The sequence below is a fragment of the Astyanax mexicanus genome, chromosome 7 (genome assembly GCF_023375975.1).
Source record: "Astyanax mexicanus isolate ESR-SI-001 chromosome 7, AstMex3_surface, whole genome shotgun sequence".
Taxonomy (NCBI): domain Eukaryota; kingdom Metazoa; phylum Chordata; class Actinopteri; order Characiformes; family Acestrorhamphidae; genus Astyanax; species Astyanax mexicanus.
The window spans coordinates 23003328-23030504 of NC_064414.1; the positions used below are offsets into that span (position 1 = coordinate 23003328).

At 38.2% G+C, this 27177-nt stretch overlaps 1 protein-coding gene across 7 annotated transcripts in view; it reads right to left on the reverse strand.

The window, feature by feature from the left end:
• Positions 1-1827: 1827 nt before the first annotated feature.
• The window catches only part of dctn1b (dynactin 1b), a 64824-nt gene continuing 39474 nt past the window's right edge, over positions 1828-27177 (reverse strand). For 3 of the 7 annotated variants that reach the window (XM_007241556.4, XM_022662519.2, XM_007241553.4), the window contains 26 exons: positions 26765-26785; positions 25377-25547; positions 25126-25146; positions 24629-24826; positions 23216-23420; positions 23029-23107; positions 22775-22934; positions 22563-22667; positions 21195-21386; positions 19792-19905; positions 19005-19157; positions 17492-17652; positions 16718-16886; positions 15578-15646; positions 15277-15489; positions 13581-13742; positions 13347-13478; positions 12382-12507; positions 10541-10683; positions 10192-10361; positions 7989-8000; positions 7517-7638; positions 6888-7074; positions 6717-6790; positions 5166-5255; positions 1828-5065 (listed from right to left, as the gene is read on the reverse strand). In XM_007241556.4, the coding sequence (XP_007241618.3) occupies positions 4928-5065; positions 5166-5255; positions 6717-6790; positions 6888-7074; positions 7517-7638; positions 7989-8000; positions 10192-10361; positions 10541-10683; positions 12382-12507; positions 13347-13478; positions 13581-13742; positions 15277-15489; positions 15578-15646; positions 16718-16886; positions 17492-17652; positions 19005-19157; positions 19792-19905; positions 21195-21386; positions 22563-22667; positions 22775-22934; positions 23029-23107; positions 23216-23420; positions 24629-24826; positions 25126-25146; positions 25377-25547; positions 26765-26785 (3387 nt within the window). In that variant the 3' untranslated portion in view covers positions 1828-4927. The remainder of the gene's footprint in view (positions 5066-5165; positions 5256-6716; positions 6791-6887; positions 7075-7516; positions 7639-7988; positions 8001-10191; positions 10362-10540; positions 10684-12381; positions 12508-13346; positions 13479-13580; positions 13743-15276; positions 15490-15577; positions 15647-16717; positions 16887-17491; positions 17653-19004; positions 19158-19791; positions 19906-21194; positions 21387-22562; positions 22668-22774; positions 22935-23028; positions 23108-23215; positions 23421-24628; positions 24827-25125; positions 25147-25376; positions 25548-26764; positions 26786-27177) is intronic. The other 4 variants (XM_007241557.4, XM_022662517.2, XM_007241554.4 and 1 more) reach the window with 4 other exon arrangements.

The window sequence follows — 27177 nt, forward strand, 5'->3', positions numbered from 1 at the left end:
GCTAATGCTAATACACACACAAACTGTAGAAACCTATAGCTAACAGAAAACAGATCACACTGACTTGACTCCAGTGTTTTAAGGGAAGAGGGAGCTAAAACATTTGTCAGACTCGATTATAAGATATTAAACATGCTATATAACAGTAAATTAAACAGAAATGTATCTAATAAACAAAATAAATCAGTCAGGTATTTTTTATTCTATAAACTGTTCCAAAAATAAAGTGAGGTTACTTCAGAATTAATCAGCAGCGCATGTTATCTAACCTATGTGACTGATCAGATCGGATCAGTTTTTGATTTAATACTCGGCAAAAGACTTGGATTGAATCAGAGAGATAAAAACTTGTTTGGGGACATCCTTAAACAGTAAAGCCAATTTTATACAAGAATTAAGAGATAAAATTTGCTCTCACAAATAAGTCCTTTATGTGATTCCACTGCTGCATCTTTAACTTCAAAGTCTTAGAGCTTCAGAGTCTAGTTATAAGTTCTGAAACTGTTACCACAGATGGTGTATCCTCCTCTTCCTCTTCATTGCAGCACTTTTTCTTACATGAGAATATCTCTTTTATGTCTTTGACTTTGGTCAGAAAAATGGAGATGAATGGGTCCACAAAAGGGCCGAGATTTAAAAGCGCATTGACGACCAGCCCTAAATACCTGGTGTAGCATGTGAGCGATAAAGCATTGAAGAGTGTGTTTAAAACAAAGGGTAAATACAGGATGCTGTAATTAAAGAAAAGAACCACCTGCATTCCCAGAATCCTCTTCCTCTCAGGGAAGAGCAGTGAAGATTTGCAGCACCACAGGGCCCTAAAGGTGTCCACCAAGAAAAACAGCAGGATTCCAAAAGGCATCAGAAGAACGAGGGAGAAAAGGAGCATGTAGCCGTTTACAGCCAGAGTCAGGATAGCAATGGGGGCTGCCCACAGACCCAGAGAAACTATGGCTGACTGTTTCACCTTCATACAGCAGGCACTGTGCTGTGAACAGGCCACCAACAGGTACCGCTCCTGTGCTACACACACCATGAACACAATGTTGGTGATGACGCCGAAGTAAAACACAATGGAGGATACGTCGGCCAGTGTGGAAGCCTGCATGATGTTCTCTATGGGCTTATTTGGCTGGCCGAAGATGTTGAAGATGTCTGAAGCCAGCAGGCTGATGACGTAGACGGGGGCAGCTTTGCCATTGCTGACCTGTTTACTCATTAAATAAATGGATAAGCACACCCCAGGTAGTCCGAGAGCGAAAGACACCCATCTGATGATCTTCGCAGCAGTGTTACTCTCGGTTATGGTGCTGTTATATCCTCCTCCATTTACAAAACATACAGTTAGGTTTTTGAGGAAATCAAGGTTGATATCCATGTTCCATTAGTAATGATGACGTTTCCTAGTACAATCCAGACGATACCCAGTCCAACTGACATTCAGGCAGCTTGAGAGAGTTCATAGAGAGGTCCATAGAGAACTTCAGTCCAAGGCTGTCTATCCCTCACGTCACCGGGATGTGTTTGACACTGAGCTTCACGACAGGAAAAAGAAAAGTTTTTTTTCTCAAAATAATTAAGATTTTATCGGTTTTGGTTTCTGTGGTGAAGGGCTCCAATTGGCCCGTTCATTGCCCACTTTGAATAATGGTCATTATGCAATAACTATGCAAATGTATGCTCTCGCTTTTCTGTTTGTTTATGGTACTCATGCTTTCGAGCAGGGAGGAGAGCAAAGCTCCCTTTCTTTTACACCCTTTTTGCATGTTATGACTTACAGATACACTACACTCTACAAAATGACAAATTGGCACCACATGAAAGCAATGAAGATCCTTCATTTCTAGCACAATTTATTGGATTTGCTTCGTTTAGATCAAACACATTCTTCACAATCAATGGCATCATTGGAAGCAACAGTACACATTTTACACAATAAATAGTTTAGTTAATAACTTACACAAACAGTCAGTAGCAAAGCCAACCACCGAGTACATAAGACCACTTGAATAATTGACCTTTGAGGAAACACTGTGCATTTTGCTCTCTCAGATCTGCCCCTCCTCCTCCCTAGTCCCTAGTCTTCTCTGGCCTCAATGTCAGCTTGACCTCTATTGCTAGTCAAGTGTGATCACGGATCATCCGATCATACACTCAGATATAAGCTGTAATGGTCCTATATGGGAAATTCTCTACTTCAGCAGCACAGTAAAGCACATTAAGCACTTTTGCTTGGATTTCAATTTTAGGTTTTACAATACTGAGTACAATCCTGCTTTTAGTTATAATGTACCTCAAGTCTCAGTCTCATCAGCTTCTAGCTTCATGTGATGTTTTAGGTATGCAATATACAGATGACAACTAGAGTTTCATATCACAGGTTGATTAAGTTCCTTGAATTACTGACCACAGCTGAGTTTATTTCCTAATTAAAAACAGTCGCTCATGACAATTAAAATGCTTAAAGGGATGAAAATAAGCCCCCAGTTATTTCAAACTATTGTACTGGATATTGTAAAAAGGACAAAGTAGTAAATATCAAATGGAGTCATGACATAATGAACAGAAATAATAAGGCAAACCTGCTTTTTTATTGTGCTCATTATGGCTGTATTATAGCATATTGGTGTTTCTTTCTCCTGGGCATCTCCTACAGCCAGGAAATAGAATTAGGGCTTTGAGCCTCCACTAAGGATACATTTATGCAATAGGTACAAGTGGTTTAAATCTGGCCTCGATCTTTTGTGTCATACAAGACACAGATCTTTGAGGTAGTGCAAATGGTAAAAAAAACACAATAAATCTGACACGTTAAATTCACGTTATTGAAATCCAATAACATAGTCTAAACAGTCAGATCTGATTTCATTCAAAAAAGTGTGCTAGTAGAAAGGAAATGGTCGACAGCAGTGAGTAAGGTATTCAGTGATGGTATATGATACAACCTTTCTTCTCTAATACTTCATTACATGTTGCTTTGCCCTGATATCAGCAGCAATCTTGTCAGGTAAGGAGTTGCTGTCCATTTCAACTCATCTTTCCGTAAATGTGTGTTTCATATCTAGGGTTGGGCAGTATAAAGGTCATACTGTATACTGTGGTATTAAAACCTTTGAACAGTATTTCTAAATGAGGACTGTATTTATTCAATATTGCGTGTCTGACATGCAAATTCCTGTTTGTGTCAAACTAATAAAGGCCAAAATAGCTCATTCATTCATCTGCATTTAAGATGGCCATTGGTTGAGGGTGCTCTCTGACAAATTTGAGGTTGCACTCCGAAAAAAGGTGGGAAATTCTATCCAAGAAAAACAAAACATTAATACTCCTACATTCCAGGACGCACATTATGTAACACTGAGACAATCTGACTGACCACCTAAATAACCAGATCTCAGAATTAGTTCAGTTCTTAATCTGGATCAGCAGATAAAAAGGCCAAACTGTGTCTTGTTTGTGGATGAGTGAGCTAAAACTGACAGGAACATGACAAGACTGGTGAAACAAGACAATACTATCTATTATTAAGGCAAAGAGATGTGCGGCCAATTAATACACTGCAAAACAATAAAATCTTTTCATTTTGATTCTAGCATTCTAGCATTTAGGATCTTAAATACAGCCAAAATATCTAAAAGTTCTTATTTTCTATAAGTGGAAGGCAATTATAACATTACGTCAAATTTATTTGACAGTTTTTCTGACTCTGCAATGTGATTGGCTGAGAAACTTTCTATGAGTGCCATTATCAGGCAATAATGCATTCTAGCTGAAGATCTCCATATATTACTCCGCCACATACAGGTAACCTAGCAAAGATGCAGCGCTTACAAGCCAAACACTGCAGCTACATTGGTCAAAATTAATTACAGCTCAGTTCATTAAATCTCAAATATTTAAATTCACTATGTTCAACTAAAAACAAACCTCCCCACTCAAATAATATTTTTAAATGTACATGTACATATATACATATAAATGTACATAACCATCAGCCAAGCAAGAAAAATCATATTAGGACTCTATTTTCGATTACACTAAAACCTCTCCCAGGCTTACTTCTGTTGATGGGTTAGTGTGTCTTAATAGTCTTTCAAAAAACATAGACAAATTGTATTGGCTGGAATGAAACAATATTTTTTAACATACTAGGATTTTGTTAATACAACTTAATCAATAGTTGTATTTGTGTATATGTACCGCTATAAAAATTACTGGGAAATGATGTTCCTTGACTGCGGGCCATTGATTGGGACTCTTTTAACTTGTGGAGTGTTGATAACTAAACAATCTTATTTTCCTGTCCTCTTTCATCCAAATTTTGTGTAATATTGGCACTAATCTGCTGATCTATGACACACGACCTGTGACAATATTATACATTATATCACTCCCTCATGTATAATTCCTTAATGATTTAATAAGCAAATCCTTCTGTTTTAATAATCTTAACGTTAGAGATATTGACTAGATTTAAGATGACTTTACTTGCCAATTTACAACTTTTTGCAGTGTAGAAATGAAACAATGCATGCGACCATGATTGTATCTGGTGGGCTTGACGTAATTGCCTTTGGCTACTTGCTTTTCTGAACAGTGGTATCTGCTTTTAAAATATTAAAACAAATTTAAATAATACAATCATTTCAGTACAATCCAAATCTGTTGGATTGCCTACATTATATCCCATTGCACAATAAAGACTGAATTAAATATCATTTATGAATATTATATCTTACGATTAACAAGGAGACCTCATTTCTCTTGCTGTGTTGAAAACTCTCAATCATTACTGAAACTGAGACTCTTAAGACTTTAAATTATGCTTGACCTTACGACAGCGATGTAGAGATAGCTGTATCTAATGTAAGCAGGCCAGAATTTACGGGACATGGCGGCGGGGGCATGATCTCTGGGAAGGCTGTGTTTAGGTCTGAAGCAGGCGATGCACTCGCTGGAGCTGGGTCTGACACAAAACGAGCCTGTGGACTTGCTCCTGCCCACGAGGGCACGGCACCATCACACGCCCCACCAACACCGCATCCCCCACCTTCTCCTCCTTCACCTGGGAGTGGTGGAGAAATGTAGAAAAGGAGACGATGAGAAACAGCATGTGATTAAGTTCTGCTGGCTTCTTTAACGAAGGGACTATATCAGCATCTTACCTTCACGAAAGAGGTGCAGGGGAAAGTGGCGAAGTCAGATGATACTTGAGCGCCAGGCCGCTGAGACACCACATGCTCCGCCACCTCATCCTGAGGCAGATGGAAAGACGCATGTTAAACTTTAATCAAGCTATTGATTTGTTGTATTGATTAACGGGTGTCTGCCATTACTCCTATTACTCCCAGTGCTTTAGTGATTGGTCTAAGTAAGTAGATGAGCTGAGCTACAAAAAACAAAGATTTAACATTTGACCCTTTAACATTGACAAAAAGAATTACATCTGCAAATAAAACAGGTAAGCAGTCTTCAATTACAGTAGAACATGACGTTTATAGTTTTCTTCCTATGTAGATAGCTGTAACAATACCTATTCAAAACACAGAGTTCTTCAATAAGGTTCACATATACTGGATATAGCAGAAATAATGACTACTGGCTCATAATGTATCTTGTCTTATGTAATGAAAAATATGGTAATATGAGCTAGTGCAGTGCTAATGCTCTGCTAGCATACATTATCATACATTTCTGTTCACCCTAACTGGGCAACATAATCGAGGAGTCACACACTTTTTGTGGTAACCTTCTACAAAAATAGAAATGTTAGGGGCTACAGAACATGAAATTCAATCATCTGATTTCTTCCTTCAACTTTCCATGACCCAGTGGACACTATCAGCATTATACACTACAATATTACAGTGGGAAAGATTTTTTTTTATTATGTCAGTTTAACTGCAAAATAATCTGTGAAAAGGGTTAAGCAAGATTAATGTATTATTTATCTTTTGTACAATTTTAAACTAAAAAAATCCCCCAAAAAAGAAAAAGAGCTCACAAACATTGTTCGGGCCAAATAAGACAAATAAGCTTGTTAAAACTATAAAGGATTCATAATCATCATTAGGAAAGGTTAGGTGATGCAACTTTTAAAGCTGTTCAAGTGTTTAAAATACTTTTTAAAACTTATCCCAATAATCAGCCGCATGAGCTACACTATGTAGCTGCCTAGCAGCCTGAAAATTAAAAGATTGGATGCCAAAGGAAGAAGTCTGTAAGAAGAGTTTTAAGATTGTTATTTTCTCAGTTTAGTTGAGACCTGGAAGAGCACAAAACCTCCCCAGAGAACTGCTTGTAGCATTGCTAAAAATGTAAATCAAAATTCCCCTTTGACATTAAAGGTCTCTATATAAAGAACTGTTCTAAGGTTGTATGCAAGAGAAGGAAAAGAGGGTCAGTTTATATTTGAAGGTTCGATTCATCTATGAAGTATACAGTGCTTCTGATTTGGGGAAAACGTGGGCGTATGTTCCACATTTTACATTCACAATTGTTCATCTCTGTTTTTGTCTTTATATTAGGTGTTCTGGTAAAGGGTGAACCAAGTAGGAGTTTTGAATGGTGTTAATTATAAGTGATTTGACTTGACTAAAATCTTGGTGGTAATCATTTAAACTTTAATGACAAGAAAATGAATTCAGCTTCTAATGGACTTTAATTAACATATTCTTCTGTTGCTTTAAACAGGGAGGGTTTGAGCTTGAGTTTACCTTTAGTCTATCCAGAGTGTCACTCAGAGACTCTAGCCTTGCAGTCTGTTCAAGGAGCTGCGCGCTGGGACTCACTATAAACAAACAACAGAGTAAAATGCTTTAACATACATCATAAAAATGAATAAACAAACTTGTGCTTATTTGAGTTCATTATTTGTTACAACTAACCTGGAGATTTTCCAGTAATATCCACCACTTTGACATTGGCACTCATTTGCAGTAGTGTTTCCAGCAGTTGGTCTGTTTTTCGATACAGGGCGCTAGACAGAACCTCTGGCTTACAGCCTTCCCTCCAGCCCAGCTTAGGCACGTTCAGTGGAGGCAGAGAGGCTAGCTGAGCACGCATCTTTTCTGCCTGTGGAGAGAAGAATTTCTACTCAGTAAGAATGAGGGATGAAGTTCTCCTTTCCAGAAAGAATGGCAGAAAATGTAATGAAATAAAGATGAAGTACAACCCATAGTGTACTTATTCTATGTGTAGGCTTACAAATGCTACTTGTGAACAACTTATAAAAGGTATAAAAATACTAATGTATACTGTAAAAATTGAAAAATAAAATGAATAAACATAGTTCTTAAGTGTTTATCAATTCCAATCCATGTTAACACTGTAGCTGAGCATCTAGGGTATGACAGGATTTTGTTGCTGTCCAAAGAAAAACATGTATCTCTATTTTTGCCAATTATTTCCTCCTGTAAAGTTAGGATCTTGGAGATGCTCTTTTTGGACAGCAATAATTTGCATTTGTGTATGAGTTCATTAATGTATGAGAGAGTGTAAAAAAGAGAAAAATGACCTTAAGGAGGTTGTTTTCATTTTTCAGGCGCTTTATGCTGAGTCTCTGTGCTTCAATCTGTTGAGTCAGCAACGGGGAATCTATTACCTGCACACCTCCAGCTGCACACACTCCTACGGCACCTACACAAACAAAGAGCACAAAGAGCACAAACAGCTCATTTGGTTGTGAAAGCAACACTGCACAGTGGAGAGGTGCAACACCATCTCGACTTAATCATTCATGCTGTGATTTTTTTGGCACACACTGGCAATACATTGAGAGACAGAGAGAGGACAAAACATAAAGACATCTGCAAGGAAATTCTTATATAAGTCTGTATACAGCTGTGTAGATGAGCATGCATCTATTCCAATCACTACATGTAGACACTTTTAAAAGCCATGCATAGGGAAAGAAAGAATTAGAGAGAGGTTAAGAGAGGAAAAGAGAGAGTAAAGATCACCAAACAGGCGGATTGTCAACAATTTACCTTTCTGCTCCTCTATAGGGGTAATAAAGAGAAACAGAAGATGGGACATTTTAAATTTAGGCAATGCAACAGTAACTTTAAGAGAGATTGTGTAAGGTATAAAACTATAAACAGCAACTGCTACAGCACAAAATGTATTTTTGTAGTCACAATATGTACATTTATGTAGTTTATGATATACACTATATAAAATTATCACTGTAAAATACAGTGAGTCCAAGAAGTATTTGATCCCTTGCTGATTTTCTTTGTTTGCCCACTAATAAAGACACTATCCTTCTGCACTTTTAATGGTAGATATATTCTAACATGGAGAGACAGAATATCAAGACAAAAATCCAGAATATAATTTTAAAGAATATATTTTAATTAATTTGTATTTCAATGAGGAAAATAAGTATTTGATCCCTCTTGCCAAACACACTCAATACTTAGTGGCAAAGCCTTTGTTTGCAAGCACAGCGGTGAGACGTTTGTTGTAGTTAACCACAAGTTTAGCACACACACCAGGGGGAATTTTGGCCCACTCTTCTTTGCAGATCCTCTCTAAATCATGAAGGTTGGTGGGCTGTCGCTTGGCAACTCTGACCTTCAGCTCCCTCCATAGATTTTCGATCGGATTGAGGTCTGGCGACTGGCTGGGCCACTCCATGACCTTAATGTGATTTTTCTTGAGCCAATCCTTTGTTGCCTTTGCTGTATGTTTAGGGTCGTTATCATGTTGGAAGACCCAACCACGGCCCATTTTCAGATCCCTGGCAGAGGGGAGGAGGTTGTCCCTCAGGATTGTGCGGTACATGGCTCCATCCATCTTCCCAGTGATTCGGTGAAGTAGCCCTGTACCCTTGGCAGAGAAACACCCCCAAAACATTATGCTTCCACCTCCATGCTTGACGGTGGGCACAGTGTTCTTGGGGTCATAGGCAGCATTTTTCTTCCTCCACACATGGCGGGTGGAGTTGAGGCCAAAAAGTTCAATTTTGGTCTCGTCTGACCACAAAACCTTCTCCCAATAACTTGGTTCATCTTTCGAATGATCATTGGCATACTTGAGGCGCGCCTCACATGTGCTCTCTTCAGCAGGGGTACCTTTTGGGCACTGCAGGATGTGAATCCATTGTTGCGCAAAGTGTTGCCAATTGTTTCCTTGCAAACTGTGGTCCCAGCTGCCTTCAGGTCATTTGCTAACTCCTGCCGAGTGGTTGCAGGACGATTTCTGACCGTTCTCAGCATCATTGCCACCCCACGAGGCGAAATCTTCTTTGGAGCACCGGGGCGAGGTCTGTTGATTGTCATGTTATACTCTTTAAACTTTCTGATAATTGCACCAATAGTTGTTACTTTCACATCCAACACCTTACTAATCTTTTTGTAGCCCATTCCAGCTTTGTGAAGGTCAACAATTCTGACTCTGAGGTCCTGTGACAGCTCTTTGGTTTTACCCATGTTGGAGACTTGAAATCTGTGTGATCTGTCTGATTCTGTGGACAGGTGTTTTTCACACAAGTGATTAGTGAGAACAGGTGGCTTCAGGTCAGGTAACAAGTTGATTGGGAGTGTCTAACTGGTCTGTAAAAGCCAGAACTGCTAATGAATACTAAGGGATCAAATACTTATTTCACTCCATGAAATACAAATCAATTAATATATATTCCTTAGATTTATTTTCTGGATTTTCTTTTTAATATTCTGTCTCTCCATGTAAGAATACATCTACCATTAAAAGTATAGAATGATCATGTCTTTATTAGTGGGCCAACGAAGAAAATCAGCAAGGGATCAAATACTTCTTGGACTCACTGTAGATATATAGTGAAATGCTTCATGAAACAGGAATTGGTATTATGTTCTTTGACTTCTGCCATGTCCCACAGAAGCTAAATAATGCTAAATGCTCTAAGTAATGCTCTAATAATGCATAAAGTATGAATGTTATATGCATTGTGGGCATTCTGCATTGAACCACTTGTTAGACAATTTAAGCCAGGCACCGCTGGTCACAATCATTACCACCTACTGCAGGGTATCCTGTGCTTTTTATGACAACCTCACTCACAAAATAACACCTTACAATAATACAGGTGTGGACATGATTATGCTATCCCCTGCAATCCCATGACTTTAGGGCATGTCACTGTAGTACCCACTGGATACACACTGAGAGATAAGGATACACAATATTAATTTCCTCATTCTCTCTTACCGTTTGCTATGCCACCAGTCACAATGGAGGCGATGCCAGAGCCAGGACTGCCTCTTAGCCCCTCTATAGTCATCTTTGATTGGCTGTTTATCCGCTGCCTCAGCTCTGTCTTTTCTGCCTCGAGCTGGTCTATATCAGCTTGAAGAGCATCCATGGTCTCTTCAAATTCCCTACACACACACATTACAAATTTAGTCCAAATAATACTTTATCTAAAGTGAAATATCATTGTATCACTTCATATTTAGTCATAATAAAATTAAAACAAATAAATTAACTGGGAAAAAAAGAAGGTTAAAGAAGACCTTTCAGTGCATTCTACTATACAACCCTGTGCAATTCCACTTACTTTTCCTTCTTCTTCAGAAGTGCCTGGGTCTCATCCAAAACTGTCTGGATTTTCTCCACTCGTTCATCTGCATCCTTTGACGCACTGTCCAGTTTTTTCTCCAGCAGACTCAGACGTACATTGGCCTCACTCAGCTCCTCTCCCTGCACTCAAAGATAATTAGGAAACTGCTGGAGCATTTAGTTAAAAGAGAATGAAAACAAACTCATTAATTTACACATAAAAACCTACTACATGCACAGAGTCATTCATTGCATTAAATCACATTATATTATATTTCTATTTTTGTATTTTTCACATACTCCTACTAAACATACTGTTTTGAAATAGTCCTGACAAATATATGCCCTCAATATTTACGTATAGATATAGGTATAGACATACAAATACAGTCCCCTAAAAAATTATTTAAACAGTGAGGTAGGTCCCTTCATTTCTGCGTCTGCTGTAAACTGAAACTATTTGGGTTTGACATTAAAATATGAAGCAAAATATCAACATTTCAGCTTTTATTTTCAGGTATTTACATCTAGATCTGATACACAGTTCAAAAGATAGCACCTTCTGTCTGAGCCCATCCATTTTTCTTATGAGCTAAAGTATTGGAACATGTGTCTGTAATGGACAGAGCTAAATGCTAATCTTCTACAATAACTTCAGCTTGTTAACTGCACAATGTGCCATTTACAGTGTATTTGTTAAAACTATGCTGTAAAATAGCCAATAAGAGCAGAGCTTGTTTGTAAAATGTTTCATAATGTTTCATACTTAAGCATCAAACAGAGTTGTAACTAGAGTTGTTAGGCAACATCTGAACATCTTATGCACAAGAGAAAACTATTTGGCACATTAAAAAAAAATCTGTGTGATAGAATGAGAATCTTGTGTATGACATCATCCATCCTAGCAACTGCACTGGTTATTATATTACAGTTTTACCCATATTTACCCATATATCTGACATACTGTTTTTACTTAATAACATATCACTTTGTCTTTTGGTTGTCTATGAGACATGTTGTGATTTCAGAACACTGTGAGGCTCAGAGGGTGATTGTTTCTTCTGAAGCTTTGTGTGATAAAAGACTTTTCCCCAGACTCTCCTGAGAGAAAGGTTGTGGAAGTGGGTGAAAGTGGATGTTCAGATTCTTCGAGACTGTTTGAGGTCTTGCATATCAGAGACCCCATGAGAATACAGTCACTGATTACTGATCTAATCCAATAACATTCTGTCTAGTTGCTAGGATAAACATTTGTTTTGTCTTCAAATTAAGTTTTGCTCTGTAATGATAAGGGCACAGTTGTATGAACTAGAAGAACAGTATACAAGTTTCTCAATTATTTACCCAAGTATTTCAACAAGGAAGTGGAGACGAATTTCAGAATGTGGCTGAACTTTACTGTCCTGTATTTCAGAAAAGATTAATCTGTTGTTTATTATAGCTAATTATTGGCATTGGCATGTATTAAAAAAACGTATGAACCTGGTAGAAACTTTGGCATCATAAAACATCATTGATAAAGATTTAGCTACTGAAAGTGGAGTTTTGTGGAGTACTGATCATGTGCCCCTCTGAGAATTGCTCCCCTGTGACACCCCCTAGTATGTGTTAGTTTTGGGGTTTTGAAATTGGACTATTTTCCTTTTTAGTGAGGAGACAGCCTAACTCAGTTTCAGTTAACTGATTCACAGTTTTTCACTTTGTACTGAACTTGCATTATTTAACTATTTTAAGATATACAGTTTTCCATTCTGGGGCACCTTTACAGCAAGTTTTAAATGTTTTTAAATATTTTGTGTTTCACTCGATGTATCATGTACTTCTAAAATAAGCATGTACCTTTATTTTGAGAGATTTCTTGAGCTCTTTGATGACAGTCTCTCTGTCCTCCAGTTTGAGTCCCAGTCCCTCAGCATCTGTGATCTCTGCCCTCAGTGCAGACGCCCGCACATTCACTGGAGCAATCTACACAAAACACACACAAATCACTGAGCTGTATAAATACACAGACACCCTACCCTGGCAGGCAGCTATATATTTATATCTTTTTTTCAGAAGCCTTTTACAAGCTCGCCCATCGAGAACATAAGCCCACTCTCTGTGTTACACTTTCTATTTGAATGTAACAACAAACTGTGAGCACCCCTTTAAATTCTGTGACGGTCAATACAGGAAAGTACAGTTTTCAGAATCCTTCTCAAGGGGGACCAGCTGAAATTAGGCCTATATGTGTCTTGTACAATAGTATAACTTAGCAGCAGGTAGACTAGCTGCAAATCTATGGGTATTATTAGCTACGTGCCTGGCAGTCAATACTAGCAACCTACTAATTAGTGCAACTTTTTCCATTCCTTGAAACAACCCTGCTCAATAACTCCCAAAAAAAGTGCATGAGCAAGCCTGTTACCCAATGTCCTGATTTCTGGGATAATGTATAAAATATGCTGTTATCAATAAGTGTGAAAATTCCACAAACTGTATTATAAGTGGGATGTCTGTACATATCACTGATACTCTAAGTAAACCAAGAAAAACATTGCATCCTTCATGTACAGTGTAAGATAGCTGCAGTATATTTTATAACCACTGAATAACATACCAGTTACAGCCACACAATACTGTGTTGGACAGAAGATTGATAGCCTTTTTTTTTGAGTTTTGGTTTGTCTATTATGTTCTTCCACACTTTCACATCTAGCACTGTTGTTCTTGACCTGCTCACTGGGAATTTAAGGCCAGGCTTTAATATCATGTAGTGAAAAGCCCTATATAAGTAGAGCTGACGTGATGTGAACTGAACTTACCCCGCACTGTGGCTTCTCAGAGTCATACTCGCCCTCCTGCATAGCAGTGGCCATCTTGTTCATGGTTGCTATGACAACACTGCAGGACTGGCGCAGACACTCATAGGGGTTTATACCCTGAGAGCCGTAGATCTGAGAGAGAGATATTTTTAACGTCAAACAAGTACATACGCACAATGTTTCAGCCATTTTGCACACCCGAGCACACACACTCGTACAAACACTATTCCCGACCTGTTCAGCTGCTTTGAAGGCCATGTCCTCCAGTTTGAGGGTGGGCAGTCCCTCATGTTCTCCGAGTGGGGCAATGAGCTGGGCTCCTGCTGCAGCCACTTCCTGCAGCACAGCATTCACCCAGGCCAGCTGCCTCCTGCTCTCCGCCAGCGTCTCACACACCTGTGCACATACACTACTGTTAAAAGTTTGCAATTAAGTCGATAAATGTATTAAACCACTAAAAATGAACTCTGATTCAGATACATTTAAAAAAAATTATTCAGTAAATGAGGCCTTTACAGAGCTCAGGTCATTTTACATGTTTTGATATGACTCCATATGATTCCAAATGACTGAGAAATCTGTAAAACATCAATGATTTAATAATAACATTTATCTGAAAATTTTTATGCCTCATATTTGAAAAGTGATAAATAATAGCGAGACTTGATTTTCTGAATTTTAATTTTAGGACTTTCACAATTTCTCTATTTAGTTATTCTAAGACATAAATCATTTAGTAGCTGCTATGAAACTATTATTTAACTTATTAAGGTGAGGAATTGAGAAATAAGTCCAAACAGAGGGCTTGTGTCTAAATATTTTGTAAGATATTTAATACGCTTAAGGATTAAAATAGATTGAAGTATATACACACTATATTAACAAAAGTATTGAAAAGTTAAGTGCTAAGGCACATAGTACAAATAAGTTGATAATGATCTGCTGACTCAAGAACTGCAGAGTTCCAAACCTCCTTTGGCATTAATTGACATCAGCACAAAAACTGTGCACTGGGAGTTTAATGGTATGGGTTTTTTATGACCAAGCAGCTGCATGCAAGCCTTACAGCACTAAGCACAATACCAAGCATTGGATAAAGTGCTGGAAAGAACACTTCTTTGTTCTGTGAAGTGACTAATCTCGCTTCTCTATCTAGCAGCCTAATGGAGAAGTGTGAGTTTGGGGAATGCCAGGAGAGTTTTACCTGTCTGATCACTATGTCTCAACTGTAAAAGTTTGGTGGAGGAGGGATAATGCTATGGTCTAGTCCACAAATACTGTAGCAAGATGTCCACAAGATGAGTGGAAGCAGATATATCTGCAAAGGGGGTCCAAAAACATTTTAATACTTTAATAGTTTGGGAATGTACTACCCTGGTAATCCATTGCAGTACATATATTATGCTTTGAGCTTTTCCTCATTGACACTCTCTACACATGCTTTCTTTGATAAGTTGAAGGATGAAGTACAAGCGGATTGACAAGAGTTATATTGCAAGATGTGACTCAGGTCTTAAGCAGTATATATACAGTATATATACATTCTCTCTATTCTATGTATTAGTCCTAATAGGATGGTTTGAGCAAAAATTAAATAGACAATTATTCCCTTACCTTTAATATGGATTATTAATTAAATTACTATGATGGGTAAATACTATCATACAATATGATGATGTGGTTTTCATAGAAGGCTGCTATTAAACACGCACTGGTTTAGAAATGGAAAAATTTAAAAACTTTAACTGTAGATATGATTTAGTTTTCACAAAGTTAACCTGGCAACATAGGGTTCTATTAGTTGTTCTTCTAATTTCTAAGAATAAAGAAAATATAATAATTACATACAGAATCATCCTTAGTCACATCTAACTGGTGTGGGTGTCCATCAGAGAGAATGCCTGTGTGTGTGTATGTGATGTGTGTGGACCTGAGGGCCGAAGTTGAGAGCAGCTGGAATGCCCGGAGCGTCAGTGCCCGGCATGCGTCGGCGGATCTTCTTGCAGAACTGGCGGATGTCACTACAGGAAGTGTCCAGATCCTTCAGCAGAACAGACAGCTGTGTCTCGTCCTGACCCGCCTGCAGGAACGCACGCAGACGACCCACCTCTACCGCCATGCAGTCCAGAGCACTCTGCGTGAACTGCAGTGAATCACAGGTTAGGTATTTTAGTTGTATGTGTGTGTGAGATTGTGTGTCAGTTATTATATCTTTGTGTGCTGTATCTTACTTTGATGTGGTCAGCGAGCTGCATGGTGCAGTCCTCAGATTGCTCAGCTAGGTGAATACTGTAGAGGTGCTGCAGAAATAGATCAAACACTATGAAAAAGTCTAAAAAGTCCAAAAAATAGATAAATAAAATTCAGCAGGGTGATCCTGTACAACTACACATGTTTACAGTGCTGGACGGGAAATTAAATTCAGCCTTGGACTTTTTCTTAGACCATGCCACTTCACATCAACTCAACTCATGAGTGAAAAACCAAGCTCCTCTATCAGCCCCCTATATGCATTGTTAGGAACATGCAAGGTACTAAATGATCATACATAAACCTTTTTTAAAGGAGTCGTTTTCTAAGCAGACCACATTTGTTTGGAAAATATAAAAAACATATTTTTTTTGCCAGTCACTTTAGAAAAATGCACAAATCAGGTTATTTTTTTTAGCCTTCACCGGCCAACACAAATGTTCGGGAAACACCATGAAATGTTTTGGTACTCCCTATGCCCAGTCCATCCCTGCAGGTTTAAAACAAATAAATAAATAGATTCAGAGCCTGCTTACACCTGGCATTAACTTATGTTTAAATCTAAGGATTTGGCCTGATTCCTTTTAGTATTGCATTGTTATTACATTATTACAATTGCTTGCAACAAAATGTTGTTGAGATGTGTCTCTGACCACCTACATATGCAGTGATTCGATCGTAGTTTAATTACAATAATTTATGTTTAATACCCAAGAACTCAATATGTACCCAACTAAGACCTCATAGTTAAAGTGACTCAAATCTGGTTTGAAAAAAAAAAAATGTCCGCACAGCCCTGAAAAATTAAATCTGAATTACACAAATGCAAAAAATCTAATTTAAGTCATTTCAGCTTGGTAATATAAGCATCTAGTCTTTAAATCAATTAGTCCCTAAAAACATCTGTAATTAAGATGTGTGACTGTTTAAAATTCTTAATGAAACTTTACATCATGTAAAAATGTTTTCAAAAGTTCCTAACACCCACAGAACCACAAGTATTTTGTAGCAGCTTTGCAGCAATGTGTATGTGATCTTATTCAAAATGTGAAACTCCATGCAGAACTTAATTTAATATAAATGTTCAGTTTCTAAATGCAAGTACAGAGTGTGAGAGCTACCTGATAGTATTTAATGGCCTTAGTGAGGGGCTCCACATTCACAGTCTCGTCCAGCTGGTCTTTGTGCAGCAGGTCAATCAAGAAGTCCAGAGAGCGCTCATGCACACTCATCTCAGAGTAGAGAGAACCTACACGCTTATATACATCCACACTACACTGATTCAGAGCACTGCACACACACACACACAAATACATATACAGAAAGAAAGGCCATAAATTATGTATTTATTATCAGTAGATGGCTGTCAAACCTTTCAAACTTGAAAGTCCAGAAAAGAGACAAAACTGTACACTGTACACTGTACACATTTAGTTCAGTTAGTTTTGGTTTTACACTGCAGTTTATTTATCAGACCAATGGCTTTTCTATGTTCTGCTGTCATCTCTTACATGGGCTGCATCTCCCTATAATTGACACTGACTGTATTGTAAAATAACTGGCGAGTTGTGCTGAATTACATGACAGAACCCAAATGTGTTTGTGTCATGCAGAAGAATGAAATCAACAGATTACCCAGTAGATACAGGAATTGCCAGTGTTCAGTAAATTACAGTAGATATAGGAATTGCTAAAGGCCAAACTGCCGCTCAACAAGTAAAAAGAAATGTTAGATTTTAGCTACTTTTACACATAATGTAAGTGTGAAAGCATCCTCTGAGGTACTAATAATAATATTTCATTGTTATTAAAAGACTTTATGTAGCAACGGTTTCAGTAAGAAAAAGAAAAAGAGAGAGAGAGTTGAAAGAAGGGGTGTACATATGAAGACGTACTGTTCATATTTGTGCAGCGTGGCCTGCAACAGGCTGAGGGAGTAAATGAGTCCAGCGGAAAAGCTGAGCTGCTCTCCTTTGGACCCTCTCATCCCCGGCCTCTGAGAGCAGTTCTCTGTCAGATCAAACTTCTCCTGTGCCTGCTTACTGATCAGCTCTGCCTGAAACACACACACACAAACATATGTATTACATATAATTCTAAGAAAATTTTAGAATTCTATATAAAGTTCAATTACAATCACAACACTATTACCTATGACTTTGCATTTTAGATTATATTATATTATATTATACTAGATTAGATTAGATTAGAAATATTTATTGATCCCAGAGGGAAATTGCAGTGAGAGAGGAGTTATAGAGTTTGATGGCCACTGATTGGCTAATTGAAATGTATTATACTAACACTTTTGCATAAGATCAATAAGCTATAACGTGATCAGGTCTTAATCCAAATCTCCAAATAAGCCCTAGATAATTAGAATCCAATTCAAAACAAAAAGAAAAAACATGATAGTTTCTACATTCATTATCTATTATTGTATTGAGCAAGAGCATTACTCTACACATGGACTCTGTCCCCTCCTGCTGTCTGAAAAAGGGGACCAGAGGATACATTCTACCACCACTAGACTCAGCAATAGCTTCTCCTCTGAGGAGGTCAGATTACTGAACACACCAGCATCCAGCTGACCCCCAGCATCCAGATAGATCAATGAGCCTTTGCAACATCCATCACAGACTGTCTATACACCTCTTTAACACAGCCTCACTTTAATTCTTACAATTCAACACAAAGGGTCTGAACAGTTTACATCCTTACAGTTACAATCTTCCACTCATATTCTGCTCTGGTATCAATCCGTACCTGTACCTGTCTGAATGTACAGTATATACAGTGTTTATTGTCCTATCTCTTCTAATTAGTTTGTGTTTAATTATTTATATTTCTATCTATTTATATATCACATATAAATTATTATAATATCTGATATATTTACAGGTTTATGTGTTTGCTGTCCTATTTGTACAGTGTTGTGTCTGTATCTGCATTATATACATGGCAGCAAAAACTAATCGAATAAATTGATTAAAAATGATCATTAAAATATTTGGCAACAATAGTCCAAGTATTCTTTAATAATAGGTTTAAAGCCTTTTCAAGGTTTTCTCTGACTCTTTGACTCTGAAATTGGGTGGAAGTGTTTAAGAATAACAGCCAAGTGTAATTTTACATTATGATATAAATTAATGTAAGTCTCAGGTTAATTCTTCATGTAAACACTAATATTTTTAATAGAGGTAGGTTATGTGTTCCTTTTACAATTACAACATTAGTTCTCTAAAATATTTCATACCTGAACGATATCTGATCAAATATATAAAATATATTTTACATAAATTGATATTAATAAATATATTTCCCTTTTAATTCATTTTTTTCTCATCCTAGCAAAACCAGATTACTAAGCATGATGCAATAAAGCACACACACACAGAAATATAGTACCTTGCAGATGAGTCTAGGGATGAGCAGCAGGACGAGGATGCCGTCATGATCTCCTCCATGTCTGAGGAAAGATTCGGGCATGAAGGAGGTGAGAAGAGCCACCTGCCTGTTTGACTGAGCCACCTCCATCTTACGCAGCTCCATCTCAATGGCCTGTAATAACAAACACACACACAGCTGTTACCATAATTCTGACCCTCACATCCCAAAAATGTCAACATAACAACTTTCTATTCTATTCTATTTTATGATAATAAACATAAATCTAGCTACTTTAGTATACAGTAGCATCAGTATACACTATAGGCCCTATGGGCCCTTTAAAATAACGACAGGGAAGTTTAGGAATATATCTACACTGATGGACGTGGTGGTCTGGAAGTAAGGTGTGTTCCAGTACATTTCTAAAGTGTTGCTATCTTGGCAGCAGATAACACAGGTGCACCACTGACTGATTAAAACCGTTTATTCATATTATGCCCAAAAACACACCCATGATTAATTGAGAGATTAAGTACATGCCTTTTGTGCTTGTCGAGCCACGCATGACATATTTTTTGCATCCTCACAATACCAGCCACACACTGACATGTCCTAAATCAAACTGGACGGTTAATGGCTAGCCGTAAGATGACTAAAATAGGGTCCTATATGCCCAAATGTTTGTGGACACCCCGATTAAAGAATGCACAGAGTGCACTGAGAAAGGTTTATATTTAGAAGTATATTTTACTTCTCCTGTGAAGTTCATTCACTCAGTTCATTTATATGTGAGTCTGGACCTAACCTTCGCATAAGCTTTGGTTTCTGCAAACTTGATCTTGAAGTCGAACATCTCTGCGGGCTGCTCCTGCGGCTCGGCTGTGGCCTCCTGCTGGCTCATCAGTTCTCTGTTTGCCTCCTAAATATCACACAGTCAAACACAGACAGAAACACACACACAAACTCAACAGCTGATGCATATCTAGAACTGTTCTTTAGATCGTAGGATTGATTAACATTCTACAGCCCCTCACAGTAGCAAAATACATACATATACACAATTAAAATTAGTGTGTTTATATGGTGTGAAAGTGTGGTGTTTGTTGTCAGTTTGTCCATAAATAACGACTGTGGTGTGTTTGAGGTAAGATGTGTATGTGGTGGGCAATTAACTATACACTGCTAAACATAAATGCACTCATACATTTTCTTTTTTTATTTGATCTACGGTTTCACAAATTATAGCACTTACTTTAAATAGAGATCAGGGACTAAGGCCCAATCCTGTATCTCTTTGGTACCCCTACCCTTTGTTTTAGAGTAAAATCCTCCCCCTTAGACTGGGACAACCCTTCATTCACCTGATACAGATGTATGTACACCACTGGAGTGCTAAAGTTCAGCAACCTAGCTGTTGATGAACTAGGTAACTTTGTGGCATCATATGTCTTCAGAAAGGGGGCAGGTGGTGCAGCATTTAATTATTGTCCATTGTTTAATTCCTTCTTGATAGGGAGCTGAAATGAACTTTTATTAGCTTTGCCAGCTGTTGCACATTTACGGTGAAATGGGAAAGTTAGCTAGCTAGCTAGCTAGCTACTGAGATGGGCTACTAGTGATTTTTTATGCTTATTATGAAAATCGCCATAAAACATTAAAACTACACATTAAACTATGGTAATATAGTAGTTATCATCATTTCATTATTGGGCTCATGTTAAAGACAATATAAAAACATTGCATATCAGTACACGTTTAATCTCTATGAATTATTTAACATCTAATATGGAACATATGTAATTATCTGAGGTGAGGATTTTTTTTATTTAGGAGCTGTTTATTTCATACCATATTATAATAAGTTCAATTAGTTTGCAGTTTTATTTTGTTGCTGTTCTTTTACTTATATTTATTGAATGTTCTTTTGTTTTGTGTTTGATTAGCAGTACATTAGTGCAGTAATGTTGAACAACCAGGTTTGATAAGCTGCCACTGTTGGGCCCTTAAGCAAGACCCTTATCCCTCACTGCTCCCCGGGTGATGTGATGGCTGCCCACTGCTCTGGGCTGGTGTGCTTAATATATCATTGTGTGTGTACAGTATGTGCTTACTTATGAAAGTCTTTATTTCCATCTGTGTCCAACAAAAATAGTAAATATGTCTTGTCTTGTCTGTAGAAACTGGGTTTGAAAGTGGGGTCAGCAGTACCTGCAGGTGTGCAGTTAGCTCTCTGTATTTCTGGATGGTGTGCTGGTAGTCTGCCACGGTCTCCTGGGCGGCCTCTACACGTTTCTCAGCCTCTCTCACACTGGCTGCACTCAGGTCCAGCTGCTCCCTCAGCTCCAACTCTGTCTCTCGGGCATTCTCCTGCAGCTCATCATTCATCTCATTAATAGCCTCCTAAACCCCAAACACACACACACACACAAGATGCACATTCTACTCACAGCTGGACACAGAGATTAAGCTTAATACAATAATGATAACATTCAATACACTCAGGAGGGGTGCAGCTAGGGACACTCAAATTTCAAACCAAAATATGGCTGCAATTATCCTCATACTGGTAGTAGGTGTTTTACATCTTTTTTAAATTCTTTTTAAATTAATTTAAAAATTCATTAAAAAGCTTTTTGATCAGTGGTAGGATGGTCCCTCCATGATATGTGAGTCTTGGTTCTCCCAGTGTTTTTTCCTCCTGCAGCTCTGAGGTGGTTTTTTTTTATTCTGTTGTTGCCCCTCAATGTGTTTTGTTTTTCCCTCCCCTAGAGACCAGACAGGCACCACCCACAAAAAACACTGCATGCAAAATGTGCATGAATGTAAAATTATTTATGCATTGTAGAGTAATATTAATGTCATTCAAACTAGGACGAAAAACATATGGAATTATTTAGTAAACAAAAAAAGAGTCAAATAAACCAGAAAATGTTGATGTACAGTAATTAGCCCTATTTAGGTAATGTTCTAATCAATATTATGGCAAGAACTACTCAACTAAGAACAAAAATTAATACTTTTTAGTCATTTAAAAAACAAATCAAATCATGAATTTAAGTGCAGTCAACAAAGACCATCAAAAGAGTTGTGACAATACCACGGTTGGAAGACCAAGGTTTACCTCTGTTTCACCGGATAAGTTTATCAAAGTTATTTCTTCCCATTTTCTCCTAATTTATCTAGGCCAATTGTCCCACAGTTGCTCAGCTGTATATCCCCTATCACTGGGAGAGCCACAACACCAGGAGGGTGAAGACTAGCACATGCCTTCTCTGACATGTGAGGTCATCTACTGCCTCTTTTCAAAGTGGTGCTGATGTAGCATTGGCCAGTTGCCAGTGCACACGGCGAAAGGCCCTCACCCAAGGAATGATGAGGCAAAAGAACGCCATCTACCTATAAGGGAAATAATCTGTCGTTCACATGTGTGCGAAACCAGCTACAATGATTACCATAGGTTGGTTGGTGGATGTCCACCTCACAATAGCAGCACTGTCTTAAGTTCTTAGGTTCTGACCCCTTTACCCTGTAAGCAGAACTCTTAAAATAAAATTAATATTCAGTGTATCGACTGACCAGGTCAGTAACAGTCTCTCTGAGCTCCCGCACTTTCTCCTCCAGATCCAGATTACGCTCAGTCAGTGTCTCCACCATCTCTTCAGCTCCGAGAGCAGCATCCACCTGACACACACACACACACACACACATATGTAACACATTGCAATCTATAACAATAATCCTATATTGTTTAACCCAATAGTTATTAAAGTAAGGGACCGATCCTGCACCTGCTCTTTGAGTTCATCTATGGTCTTCTCTGCCAACTTCATCTCCTCCTGTCCTTTCTCCTTCTGCACCCTCAGGACATCCAGCTCAAAGTTTTTCTTCTCCATTTGCTTTTGCAGCTTTAAGTGTTCCTGCTTCTCTGAAGCTGACAGATCACGCATTCTGACGTAAACACAAACACCAAAAAGCATTATCAGGCTGAAGAAGTCTAAGGGTGCAGGTTAGCTGTTTCCTTTGTTCTAGAACACACACTTACCTGACCAAGGCCTCCTTAAGCCGGGCATTTTGCTCCTCCAGTTGTTTTACATGGTAACTAGAAGCTGCTCCATCAGAACCTGCAGATAAAAAAACTGTTACTGATGTATTTTCTGGAGGTGATATTTCTGTTCTGTTTCACAGCTTAACAGGAAGCAAACTAGTGGTTTAACAGTGCACCTATGTACCTTTCTCCTCTATCTCATGTTTGAGAATCTCCAGGTCCATGGTCAGCTCGTCCACTTTCTCTTTAAGGGCGTCGGCTTCAAGCTGCAGAGACTCCGCCCTCTCCTCTGCCATCTCCTTGTCTAAGGTGGCCATCTCGATGGCATCTGCTGTATCAGCCATCTCCTCCATGTAACGCTCCTTCGCCTCAAGGGCTTCTTTTGCCTCCTACCATAAAGTCATCAGCAAAATTCAGTAATGTCATATATTTTACACTGCACTGTTGCAATATGCAACACAAAAACAACACAATAAACCAATGGTTCAGACAAAACTCACACGTACACAATTTTCCATGGTGGAGTGGACAGGACTGATTAGTGCTGTTGTAAATAAGTGTTGCAAGAGAGCTACAACGCTAACAAGTAATGCAATCTCAATAAAACCCATTTGGCTGCAGATACATGTATAAAATATAGAACATCAAGTTGTCAAGAATGCCTTGTGTAAGGCAAAGACAATACTACTGTAAGTTGATACTACTTCATTGGGTATACTAAGTATTGTTCATGCTTGAGAATGCATCATCACATTTCAACATTGTGATAGCTTGTTTCTGTGATGCATCCTTCTGTAATTTTTTGTGTTGCCAAAATAGTAAACAAAATAGCAAAATATTTTTTTGTGAGTTGTTTTACATTTGTACCAACCAAACAGGAAACAAAATGTGGTTAATATTATGCAAAAGTTTTTGGCATATTAGGAGCAAAATATCTGACAGCAGCGTTAATATTTTATTAACGAACTTGATTAAACTGTTGCAGTATTAGCTTAAAACTTTGAGTGCAGTGTTTCATGAAAATTTGCAATTTTTAAATTTAACACAGTAAAAGTTACATACGGTAAACCTGTGCTTATGTACATTTTACTGGAGACTCACATAAGAAAACATACACAAAGTTGATTGGATGATAGGCCTGTTATGATTTTTTGTAGGTGATATATCGGCCCATAAAATATTGTGATAAACGATATTATTGTAATTTTAAATCACATACCGCATCCATACCCTTTTAAAGACAACAAATTTTAATTAATCATAGATTGGGAATTTTTTTTCATCTACTGAAGACCACACTGTGTGTATGGGGTCACAGTTATTGAAGCACTGATTGGTCATGACTGCATGACTGACTAAAATACCATTTATTGTTATAATGTGAACAAACAAACAAATAAACACAATAGATATCACGATTATCAAATTTTACTGAGATCATGTCCATATATTTTACGATAAATTGATAGTGTAATTATCTTGACAGGCCTATGCTATGATAAAGTTCAACATTAAAAGAAGTAAATACATTGACAAATAAAATGCTGACTTCGATTCGGGTAAGAATGGATGTGTGTGTGTGTGGGTGTGTGTATACCTTCTTGGCCTCTTTGAGCTGTTTTTGAAGCTCATTCTGCTGTTCCTGCATCTTGGTCTTCCACTCCTGCAGCTGTTCCAGCTGAATCTTGTGTTTTTCCAGCTCCTTCAGTTTTGCCTTGTCCTCCGCTCGCTTCATCCGCAGAGTCTCCAGCTTCTCCTCCAGATCTTGCACCTGCGCCCGCAGAGCCTCCTCCTCCTGACATTTGGATACATATATATGGAAACACACACACAAACAAGTATGCAAACCATTACTTTAAATACTATTAGTTTAAGTCTACAAACACTCTTTTAAAAGGTGGTAAGGGAAAAGTGGGAATGGGAATGACATACACACACCTGTCCACACACATCTGACCTTTCAGCTGCTTACACACATGGCCAGAGTGGCAGACAGCACTATGGGCTGTGCCTTTCACAAATAAATGTAAGCTTAAAGCCATCACACTGGCAGGCATGCATAATCACACAACACACTCACTCATGCACACACACCTGTGTGTCCATGGAGTCACACTGAAAATGAAACAATGAGACATTACATGTATTTTAATGATACACAACACTGTCAATGTTTGAACCAAGCAAACATTCAAAAATTAAATCACAGAAAAATGGTCCTCAAACCACGATGATGCAAATAATATAAAAATGAACTATAACATTTCAACAGAGCAGAAGTGATTTAAATGGAATGGCTGTTAGAGAGAAAAAGAAAGAAGAGAAAAAAAAAGAGAGCAACACACCTTACTGGGCGCTGGAATTGGCGGGGCTCCTGGGGAAGGGAGTGCCCCCACAGGTGAGGGGATAACGGGAGCAGCCAGTGGGGTTTGAGCAGGTGTGCTAGGTTCACTGCTGCTCATCTCTCCCGCAGAGGCGGAGCCAGAACCCACCTTCACCCCGACCCCTGCCCGAGTCTATCACACATCACACACACACACAACCAGAGAGAAGACACACTCAATCATCATATACTGTAGTCTATTACATTATTACCTCCCTGTGAGCACACATATAGCATACACTACTGCTCATACCGTAAGACTAAGGTTATGTTTTTCACTCAAATTTATTCAAATTAATTCTGTCTTTTGTCTACCACTAACTGCCTTCTGTCGTATTCTAATAGCCTTCTTCTGTCTCCCAAGGTATTCTCTGTCTTCTTCGGTCATCTGTCTTCTTCTAACTTATCTAGACATGTTCTGCCTTCTTCTAAGGGTCTTCTATATTCTTCTCACTGTCCTCGCCATGTTCTTTTCTGTCTTCTTCTATCTCTTGTAGCCATGATCTTCTAGTCATGTTCTTCTGTCTTTTGCCACTTCTAACTTCTTCTGACTTCTAGACATGTTTTTCTGTCTTGTTCTAACTGTCTTCTGTCTTCTTCTAACTTATTCTGTCTTCTAAACTCTAAATGTCTTCTTCTATCTGTTTTTCTAAAGGTTGTCTTCTAAATGCCTTCTACTGTTTTCTGCTGTCTTCTAGCTGTCCTATTAAGTGTTCTTTAAGCTGTCTTCTACCTTTATATTTAAGTCTCTTTTTCATGTCTTCTTCCAACTGTTTTTTTTTCTCATTTTTTCATGTAACAGGGAAGTACATACATATTATTGTATCTTATACATCATTTTGTGATCTTATATTAGTTAAATGACTAATATTATCACCTTTGCATGTTACTTTTTATTACTATAATTTTATTATTATAATTATTTTATTTCTTATACAATTTAAATATGGGTACACTTACTGACCTTTTTCTCTCCAATTTGTAGTACTTTCTACTATTTTTGCGCTTATTTATATTTATTATGTTATACCATGTTTTTCAGGTGAACTCACAATTTTCTGATAGTGTGCTTAGTTTTGTGACAGTATTGAACTGTAGGTTTTGGTTTGTTATGTCCTTAAGCTTCTGTACAATACTGTACACATACTCTACATATCACTCAAACACACACACACACACACACACACACACACACACACACACACACACACAAACACTCAGCATTGCTCATCCCCCAGGAGACTGATTAAAGCCTCAGGTGGCAGATCCTTACTTTCCTCTCAGCAAGTTACACACACACACAAATAAATGGATTAGTCTTAATCTTGTAAACTGCAAGTTAAAACTCACCTTAGGCCTTCTGGCCGTGGTCTGAGAAGGGAGCGTGCACACACACACACACACACACACAGCACACAAACACGCACAGTCACCAGGAGTCAAAGATGAGGGTTGAGCAGTCAGGAAAAGTTGGAAAGAGAATAGAGATGATCAGAATTAGTCAAAGCAGATCAGAGCAGATCAGACAGGCTGTGTGTGTGAGTACATTTTCTTTATAAATGCAAGTTTCATCAAACTCATGTGAACCCTCATACACAAACTAACACACACACACACACACACTCCTAAAACACAAAAGTAAAACTTTGCTAATTATTATCCCATTATTCACAAAGGACAGTGCCTGGTAGCACCAAGGTCAAAAACAACACACGCTCACACACACTCACACACAGGCCTCCTCACAGCTGCATTGTTGCAAT